At 38.6% G+C, this 10,417-nt stretch overlaps 1 protein-coding gene across 1 annotated transcript; it reads right to left on the bottom strand.

Annotated features, from left to right (window-relative positions):
• Positions 1–1,843: 1,843 nt before the first annotated feature.
• fshb (follicle stimulating hormone subunit beta) lies at positions 1,844–4,799 on the bottom strand. The gene is made up of 2 exons (XM_035417932.1): positions 4,551–4,799; positions 1,844–2,715 (listed from the first exon to the last, which is right to left on the bottom strand). The coding sequence occupies exons 1-2, from the start codon at positions 4,713–4,715 to the stop codon at positions 2,497–2,499; spliced, it is 384 nt and encodes a 127-aa protein (XP_035273823.1). The 5' UTR covers positions 4,716–4,799; the 3' UTR covers positions 1,844–2,496.
• Between the last annotated feature and the right edge of the window lie 5,618 nt (positions 4,800–10,417).

Consider the following 10,417-nt stretch of genomic DNA (forward strand, 5'->3'; position numbering starts at 1 on the left):
ATACAAAGGTAATCCAAAAAATACTTTAAATAAACAAAAAATCGGCTACAGCATAGCAGTGGTGCTATGAAAGCTTTATGTAATGGCTTTGGATTTATACCAAACTGATTTCAATCTTGGGTGGGACAGTAAGTGTTGTGCCACATTAGGGAAATAGCTGAAATAATTAGTGGTAAAATGAGTAAATTACTTTTGTAAAAAATAATGATGATAATATTCAATCTCCCATGTTTGGTCCCTGTTCACTCAAATATTCTTGTGGCCATTCCTCTGAGGAGGAAAGAATCACATGCTTTTGATAAAATGCAATTTAAAAATCAACATCATTTTACATAGACCTCCAAGTTCACATACATAGAACTGTAACAAATGAATCTCTGGAGCAGTTTCCTTGACAAAATGGCAACAGTGGAGCTCCTGAAACCTATGCATGACTCACTGTGACATTAATCTGTGACTGCTGGATTAGTTGTTGCCGTAGGAGGGTTTCCCTCATCCTTGAATCATGAAGACCCATTTGCAACCAGGAAAACGTCTTTTTTCCCCTCTATTCAAAACGAAACTGTTTGATGATTAACTTTTCTCAAGATCATGAATACATTCAGGGAAAAATATCAGATGTGAGGATGTATGCACATGAGGGTTTTTTCCCCCGCAGAAATGCCCCTCACAATCCAATTTGAGTCCAGAATGACTCAGATGTGAAGTTTATTGCGTTTTAATTGAGCCAATGTATCAATTCTGTCCAGCCCAGGTTGAGGGGTGACATTTCAAACAGGAGCAATACATTATCTCTCTGTTTGGAGCAACCCATTAGCTGTCTGTCAGGTGCAATACATTTTTGGTCTTTCAAGAGAAATATATTATCTGTGCATCTATCTCTTGGATGTGATACAGGGCTTGCATAAAACCAGTCTGCTGTATAGACATCTTGCATTTTTCTTAACATATCACCATTAACTATAACATAAAACTTGAAGGGATTGGTGGGGTTATTTTGTGTTAATGGGAACTTAGTGTGAAGGTGAAAGGCAATTAAATTACATGGAATGGCTTTATAACAGTGCTATATTTTATTATTTTAAATAAGAATGAATGTATTTTTTAATAAATATTCAGTTTGAGTAATTCCAGTGTTATTTTCAGCTTTGAGATTTCATCTGTGGGAGAACTATCATTTGACAGCATCCATGTGTGCTATATTAATCTGGGAGGATTCTAGATTCAGCATAGCTGGCCTATTTGACTTTGTATTTGACTGGAGTATAATGATATACAGTGTGTTGAATGTACCAGGGAGGACTGTACAGTTCTTTTCTTACAGGGAACATTTCAATTTTTGAGCAGGCATTTCAGAAGCTGTGTTGCCAAAATAAACTTTATTCCAGCCCCCTGTCTGCTCAGGAAATATACATTTCTCATAACTATAAGAAATGCTTGAATAAGGTGGAAAATAACACTGCTTCCAAAATGTACCTAAATGCCCCTAGAATCTTAATGAAAAATGATCAGGATGCATAAAGCAATGCATTAATATCACCCAGTGTCCCAAGTTTCGCTGGTAATGAGCACATTTGCCTCTAAATATTTTACAAAAAGTACAACCATCGCTAATATTAAGATCTTTAGCCAGACTTGAAGGGTTAACCTGATTGTGTGATTGTTATAACTGTGGTATTTTAAGCTGGCAATAATTATTGTGGAGTTAGGCATTATGGGGGACAGTAGTGTTGCAGTTTGAAGTTCAGGAGATGGCTAATGTGGCTATATGCCAGCATTTTAGCATGCTAAAATAATACAATTTCTGTTTAAAATTACATGCATAAAGTAAATGATAACTGAATTGCAGTAATAAAACTACTTTAATGATGCATTGTTTACAAAATGACAAATTACAGCAGAATCTTACAGGACAAACAATAATCAAGCATGGCTTGTAATGTACATATTCCAATTTGTATGCTATATCAATCAAACACACACTATTCATTAACAAATTAAAATCCATATAAAGAATGATGCTGTGGGCCTCATCAATAAGGCATTGAGATGGCAATGTAAAAAATCTACTACAATTGACATCTACTACAACTTTTATGTTTCGAACTGTTTTAAACCAGCATGATTTAATTAAATTTTTAATTTAATATGAACAGTATCTCAGTCAACCATGCATTGTAATTTTGAAATGTGACTTATTTCAGCAAAGCAACTGAAAAACTTGAGCGGGAATATCACAGAGAGAATTATTATGTTGCAGCCATTAACCGTGCAAGACATTTAATTTAAATTAGTATTAACGAACGTAATTGTATATTCTAAAACACAATCTAGGAACACACTTGAAATCTTCATGTGGCAAACCCTTATATTCCAAGCCCTCACAAAATTGCCTTTTAACACCACAAGGCCCTGATGCAGACTATTGAAATGATTGTTTGAAGCTGAAGCATCTATCCCTTGCCGCAGTTGTGTGTGTGTGGTTCCATGCTTGGTCTAGTGGGTCAGACAGCCTGACACTTCTGTGTTAAGTGGGCCACAGTCGGTGCTGTCCGTGTTGCACTTGCTGCACTCACAGCTCAGAGCCACAGGGTAGGTGAAGTGGAGGTCCATTCCACTGGGACACCCAGGCAAGTGTACAGTCTCATAGACTACATCCCTGAAGTTGCAGGCCTGTTGGGGGTATGGTTTCAGGGAGCTCTTGTACACAGAATCCTGTCAACCAATAGCAAAAACAATTACGCTTCACATTTCATGCATTTATCAGATGCTGTTAATGCAGAGAAATTTACACATCTTACATTTTTTTTTACATGTGATCCATTTATACAGCTGGATATTTACAGAGGCAATTCAGGGTACCTTGCTCAAGGGTAGAACAGCAGAGCCTCATCAGAGTCAAACTTACAACCTTGGAGCTGCAACATCTGTTCCCTATCCATTATGCTACATTACCATGGGAATAAATGAGTACATATGCCCTAACTCTTTTTGCCAAAAAAATAATAAAATAAAATAAATTACAGCCATCGCTAATATTTAGCTCTTTAGCCAACACCTGATGGTGTGTTTGTTATGACTGTGGTATTTTAAGTTGGTAGCAATTATAGAAATTATTATAGATTCTGGCTATATGGGAATAACATGTTAAACAGAAGCATAAACATGACACATAATGGGAATAATGTATAAACGGAACACCAATAGAGGTACGTTGAGCATACATTGGTCATGACATACTGCAGCAGGAACATTTGCAAAAAGCAGCTTGCCACAAGTTGACGTGAGCCAAATTGAATTTGATGCTGGCAACTTTGCTATACACTAAACATGTTGACGCTAGCTAGAAATATAAGGAATAATAGTAGGCCACTTAAGCTTTGTTTTGTACTTAGCCATCTTAGCAAGTTTGCATAACTGCTTTTCTATTAAATTCTATGTAATGTCCTGGTTGTCATTCTTGTTCAGGTCAAAATTTTTATAAGTAACTAGGAAAATAGACCACCCCCGTATAACGTGCACTCCCTCACATCTGATATTAAAATGTTCATCATAATATAGTAAGCTTATAATGCTGTATATATATAAAAAAATATATATATATTTATCATATTATCATACATTGTGAAAGGCACAAATTATTGTGTAATTTTCAGAGATATTATGTTCTTTAAATGATCAGGTATATTTTGTATTCACAATGTATGTCATTTGTATATTCTATTTGGGTAAAACATGTTGTAGTTATTCCCTATAGCCTTTTCCTGGTCCTATTGTCACTCTTTAAAATGTTGTATGGCTGTGACAGTATGCATGGGTTACCGTACTGAAATATAAAGAAATCGATAAACAGTATTGTTGTGACTGTGTTCTTTTCTTCTTGTGTGATGCGACAGCTTCACAAAATGGAAATAATTTCTAGAGCATTCACATTGTTACATATGCTGTGAGTGTGATTATGAAAAGAACAGAAAGACACATTTTACTACCTGTCATGTCATTTAGACTCAGCAGGCTTAAAAGCCTTAACAGTGTGAGGTGTGGCATTTAGACTACCTCTTATGTTTTATCTCACAGTACAGGTGGTGTGCCAAGCAGTTTGACCTTGTATATTATGTATTCCATTGATGTTCACACCACAGTGTGTGCAATGCACAGTGACCTACTGAGCCTCATTCACGAAACATGTGTACGATCACATTTGATCGTAAACTATGTGTAAGAACGTTTCAAAGCCCATTTCAGCATTCATCTTTTTTTTGTTACCTGAATTTGTTCAAGGCTGTTTCCTTATGCGAATCACATTAACAGGATTGCACATAAAATGTACAAACAGTCAGCATTCATTATCTCATACACTCATATACACAAAAACAAAGGTCTGGCCATACATCATGAAACCCATATGGGTTTTTTGTAGGAACATTTTTAAGAAGACAAGTAAGAAAAGTTTTGTGAATGAGGCCCAATATGGGGAAGTTTTATCCCATAAAATAACCTATGCTTTCATATTAGTGCCAATAGAGAGGAACTGCAGGAGACATAGTTACCTGGGTGAAGCACAGGCCAGCACAGGCGGTGGTGTTGAAGGTGACGCAGCCACCGCATTCTTCATTCTCCACGGAGATGGAGATGTTGGCGAGACCACAACTGGTGGAAGCTCTTGCCAGGATGGGAGCCAATGTCAAGCACAGCGCTGTGACAGCCAGATGCATGGCAACTGTGAATCTGCCGTAAAATGGAAACAAATCAAGCCATCGACTGCCACTTCGCTCCCCCAGATTTTCTCCCCAACTTGCATAAACACATTTTCTTGGTTTCTATTATTGGTTTTTAATTTCATGTTGAAATAACAAGCATTTGAAGTTTTTCAGCTTTCATGAATACATTTCCAAGTTAAGCCATGATTGTTATTCAACTGTATGTTTAAAGATAGCAGTAAAGTTTAATGTCAGCACTAATCACAGTACTCTACTTTTCATTATACACAGCATGAAATGAAGGAAAACAGAAATACTAATGAAATAATTTCAAAGAAAGGAAAGATTAAAATAGAGTGATGGTTAGATAGAAAGGGGTCAGAGATAGTGGTAGCATCCTCACCAGTCAGATACCAAGCAAGGTGCAAGAATCTCCTTATCTTCTGGCTTTTATACTCTGCTGTTGCTAAGATTGCGGAGGAGGGCCAAATGACAGGTGGGATTCCTATCATCCAATAGTAGTATATATCACTGTGTGTGTGTGTGGTGGGGGTGCTCAAATCTGTTAAGCTTGGTTGTTATGTCTAGCTTAAATGTAAATATACAAAATATTGTGGTTTATTTCCCTCTGAGTGGAAAAAAAGTTAAAATCCAAGGTCAGCACCCTACGCAGCCATGACACAACAGAAGGGAACCTCTGAAATGACATTTAGTGTATTAATTTGAGATCACCTACAAAAATAACTGAAAAAGGTGGGCCTTACCCATGCAACATTATACTTTTACAACGTCTGTTGGCTGTTTAACTCTTCAATTCCCTGCTGAATATGTAATGCAATCTTTTTGCAGAAACAAACAGTACATGAAATACAGATAAATGAAGACAATAGAACGTCATTGCGATGCTACAATTTTCATTTATGCAATTTAACCTTAGTTATTACTTGGCTTTGTTGAATGCTCAATTCTGATTGGCCACTTCAGGCATTCTGTGGTCAAATATTTCTGTATAACGGCCACTGCTGTGGTTAACGGATTGCTTTAACTTAGAACTCATATCATTTCATATCACTAAGAAAGAAAGCCCGCAGCGGGCAATTTGACCATTGTCACTTTGAAGGGTAAGCACCAGATATTATAACTAATGAAATACACCTGCAATATGGACATTATATGATTTTGTGCTGTATGTGTGCGTGTTTGAAAAGCCCATCTAGGGACAAGCATCGGAAATTAGCATATGCTATAAATGCTGTGATACATTGCATTGGATATTGTTTGACAATAATCTATGTTTAAATGTATCTGTCCCTAGCTGATTTTGAGATCGCATAGTGCCAATCTAGAAGCAATCCTTACTAACAGGTATGAAAAAACTGGTGTCTCTCCTTAGATATAGGTTATACAATTGGGGCATATAACATAACATGGAATTTTTGGTGAAATAGTTGTAAAGTAGAACAGGTTATAGTAGTCTTACTATTTAGAATTAGTGTATGAAATGCTGAATTATGCCAGATGAAATCCATGAATGAATTAAGTGGTGCATGAATTACACCAGATAACTGTACTTAAATTACCATCTTTGTCAAGAAATTAGATGCATTAGATATTTTGAAACAAGCAATTCAGAAAATGAAAAATATGAACATCCTATGCATCAACAACATGCATATTCATTCTTTTTAATGTATTTAAAATATATATTTTAAAAATGCATATTTGAATTAGCCTACTGATACAGGGAGGCACACATTTTTTTAATGAAATGTTTTCTTTTTAGGGGGTGGGGGGGGGGGGGGGGGGCGGGCGATCAAACGTTAATGCTTGGTCACAGATTGCTGCTGATTAAGCACTTCTTTGCAAAGTAACATTAGCTAACTTGAATGAACATCTTGTTTGGCTAATGAGTTAGCCACCTATCTGGTTAGATGACATTCCTACCTACAAGCATAAGAGTAGCATTATACATTAGCACAATTTACTATTATTATTTTTTAAACACACACACTGAAGAGTGTGTGTACCCCTGCATCTCCAACGGAAAGTGATTGACCACATCAAGAAGATGCAATAGTATTACCCAACCCCCTGTAAATCCCTGGTCTACACTGGTAGTCCAAGTTAGAAAAATAGATGCCGGCCTCCATTTTTCTGTTGAATGATGTCATTGGAAAGGACTCCTGTTCACTCCCTTGAATACAGGATGCCCTTGATAGCTTAGTACAGGCCAGGTGGTTCTCCACCCTTGATTTGGCTATTGGGTACTGGCATATGGATGTAGACCCTCAAGACAAATTTAAAACTTTTTTTATAATTGGCCTTATGGGAATTTAATATCCTACCCTTTGGGCTGATTAATGGATGTAGAACATTCCAAAGACTGGTGAATTTGGTGTTAGCAGACTTACAGTACACTACCTCTTTAGTCTATTCAGATGATATCATTGTTTTTCAGCAGAGTTTTCGTGAACATCTGAGTAGGCTGGGTGAGGTCCTTGGTAAGTCTGCTAATTTGAAAGTCAAACCTTCCAAGTGATATCTTTTTTCTACTCAAGTACTGTATCTAGGACATGACATTTCAGCTGAAGCAGTGATGAAAGACCCTAAGAAGGTAAAGGCAGTGAGACCTCACTGGAACCCAGGAACCAAATTGAGGTAAGGAGCTTCTTGGGGCTGGCCTCTTATTTCTGTAAAGAAAATTGCAGAGATCGCTAGGCCACTACACATATTGACTGAGAAGTACAGTAAATTTAAGTGGGACAAAAATTAAGTGGGACAAAAACTGTCAAAGGGCCTTTGTCCACCTGAAGCCAACCCTCATTACTACACCTATCATGGAAAGTTTAACTTACAATATTATTCCACAGAAGAGCTGGTGTGGTTAATTGATAGTACAGGAAAGCAAGGGTTATGTCCTAAACTATAAAGAAGTTTCAGGGGTCACTATGAAGTTCTAGAGTGGGTATTTGATGCGTTGTATAGGACTGAACCCAAGGGTGGTGGAACTGATATACAGTGAGCTCCTTAATGTTTGGGACAAAGACATATGTTTTTCTTGATTATACTCTATAGCACAATTTTTAGATTTTTAATCAAACAATTCACATGTGGTTAAAGTGCACTTTATTTTTATACATTTTGGTTTCACCATGTAGAAATTACGGCACTTTTTCTACATAGTCCCCCCATTTCAGGGCACCAAAATGTTTGAGACAGATGGAACCACTTGATTGCACCGTGCAATTGTAGATTGGGCTACACCCAGTTGAAACAACAACCTCCCAAAATACCCCAGACGTGAAATTGGATCCACAATCTGACTGACTTGAGCGAGGCAGACCCACCCAGGAAAATAACAGCATTAAATGATTTACAATAGTCGGAACTTTAATATTTCTAGGAGGAAATGCTTCTGGAAAATGAGTAGCTAGATCCAAGATTGTCAAAAAATATTCACTTCCTTTCTTAGTTTTAGGTAGCAGGCCTTCACAATCAAGCATAATCTCTGAAACCGGTTCTTTCACTATTGTAGTGGGGCTGCAGGCAGAGCATGATCGGACTTCCCAAGCAGTTGGCATGACACAAATGACAATACCATTACATACCGCCATATGTGAGGCCAGTAAAAATGACGCAACGGGGAGGGTCTTGTGGACACCCACATAACTACCAAATGGAGCCTCATGGGCAAGATGGAGCGCTTCAGTCTGGTAACACTGGGAATACCATAAATAGCTGTTCATAAATAGATTACTCCTTATTTGCGGTTCAGTCAACCAGTTGCATTTCCTCATCAACCTAGTCTCTGAGGAAGAAACCTGTTGCCACACCCTTACCGTCCTCCAGAATAATCGCCATTTTACAGGAGATGTCCAAGGAAGCATGTTCCCTCACCAATGACTCACAGCTTAGAAAAGGAATTTCAAGCACACCAGTCACACCAGTACAATGGCAGGCTCTATAGGCCACTCGACCACACCAGAGTCATCCAACCAAGTGAAAAAAAGTATCTGAAAACCCAATTGACTGTTCTTCTGTGCCATCCACAGGCCGCAGAGGAATGATCTTTTTTCCAAAGGCACATAGAACACACACTGAGAAAACCTCAGGATATGCTCACTCTAATTCTTGTGAAGCTGGCATGTAACATGGCTGCTCAGACACCTCTGGGGTCACACAAACCTTAGTGCCTTAGACTAATCTCATAACAAGGAAAGGATGGCACCACTCCAACAATAACATAATCACTGATGAGATTCGACTCTAGGTAAACACGATGCTAGAGAACAGCTCCATAGCTTCCACCCAAATCTTTTACTAGGGCAGATTTTCCCAAAAATGTGCAGGTCCGCAGCCCGTTATAAGAGCGCAAAGTGACTCCTGTGTCTTTCAAAATAGTCAGAGGCACTACTGGCCCACCATGGGACACACCACCCTGTGAGGTGAAACCATTGTAGCCCCCTGGCCTCTCTAAACCACTATGGCCAGACAATATCAGTGCCACTGGATTACCAACAGCACCTTTTTCCCTAAGAGCTGAACATTGTGATTTCATGTGTCCTAACTGGTGGCAGTAATGACAGATAATCTCTTGAGGGCACACAGGAAGTTCGGTACTTGGAAGTACTTGGAAGTTTGGCAGGACCACTCTGCTTCAGAGAAGTTCAACCAGACTGGTGAGGTTTTCCCAGTGCAGAAGACTGCCACTGACTACCTCCACAATAATACCGCCTTGGGGGGTCCCCCCTAGCCCCTTCCTCAGTGGGCTGCTAACAGTCTAACCCATGCCCAGGAGAATATCCATGAGCAGTTTCATAGTTAATTGTACTCAAAACTTTTACATGAGTTAAGCTATCGATCAAAATTTCCTGTTTCTGCTAGGTCCAGGCACAATTTGCCCGGCTTATGCCTCAACATTTTCCAAGAGGCCTCTGGCACGCTTCTATAGATGGCTAACACAGCTTTCTTAACCTTATCATGCTCCAAGCCCAAAGTTTTTTCTCATCTAAAAGATGACTTCTTTTTGAATGTGGATGCTTGAGGCTGTGTCTTGTGGGCTTAGATAGACGGTGGAGACACAGCCCCCACACTGGACAAATCCTGGTTCAAATTTAACGACAATAACACCAACAACAAGCATTCTGCATTGTTTTTCTATGTCTAGGCGGGTTTCCAAAAAGGATGTTTGGAGACTCCAAAAGGATACTTAGTAACTAAATTCTATAGATGTTTAGAGGTGTAAAATACTATATATTGTATATTACATGCTCGTTCTAGACATTTGCAGAAAATTAGCTCGCTTTCCACCTGCCTGTCATCTTCTAACTCCCCCTCCCTCTCCCCCTCTCTCCACCCCCCTCTCCTTGCTCTCCCCTTGCCACCACTGGCAGCAGCAGGTCTGGAAGATTGTAGAAAAGTTTTTGTCAAATACCTCACCCTGATGAACAATTTCACATGCTACATTTATTATTCAAAATCAGGAGGCCACTCCTTATTTATAAGCGTACTGAATAATAATAAATATATTTTGAGAGTAATTTCACCAATATAAAATAGGATCAAGTCCTTCACTGCACATCCCCTGTGCTGTGGAGTCAAAAGCTGTGTTCACTGTCCTCAGAAATATTCACTCAGACCAGTGATTTCTTCCAAGGCCTCCAAATTTGGGGTCTTTTGTTAGGACTAGGAATTGCAAACTACATTTTGTTATAAAG

The sequence above is a fragment of the Anguilla anguilla genome, chromosome 5, assembly GCF_013347855.1.
Source record: "Anguilla anguilla isolate fAngAng1 chromosome 5, fAngAng1.pri, whole genome shotgun sequence".
Taxonomy (NCBI): domain Eukaryota; kingdom Metazoa; phylum Chordata; class Actinopteri; order Anguilliformes; family Anguillidae; genus Anguilla; species Anguilla anguilla.

What these genes read in the sequence shown, in the direction of transcription:
- fshb (XM_035417932.1), bottom strand. Translation starts at nt 4,715, where the DNA reads ATGCATCTGGCTGTCACAGCGCTGTGCTTGACATTGGCTCCCATCCTG. An exon ending in CTGGCCTGTGCTTCACCCAG is followed by an intron (nt 2,716 to 4,550) that starts GTAACTATGTCT and finishes ATTGGTTGACAG; the next exon opens with GATTCTGTGTACAAGAGCTC.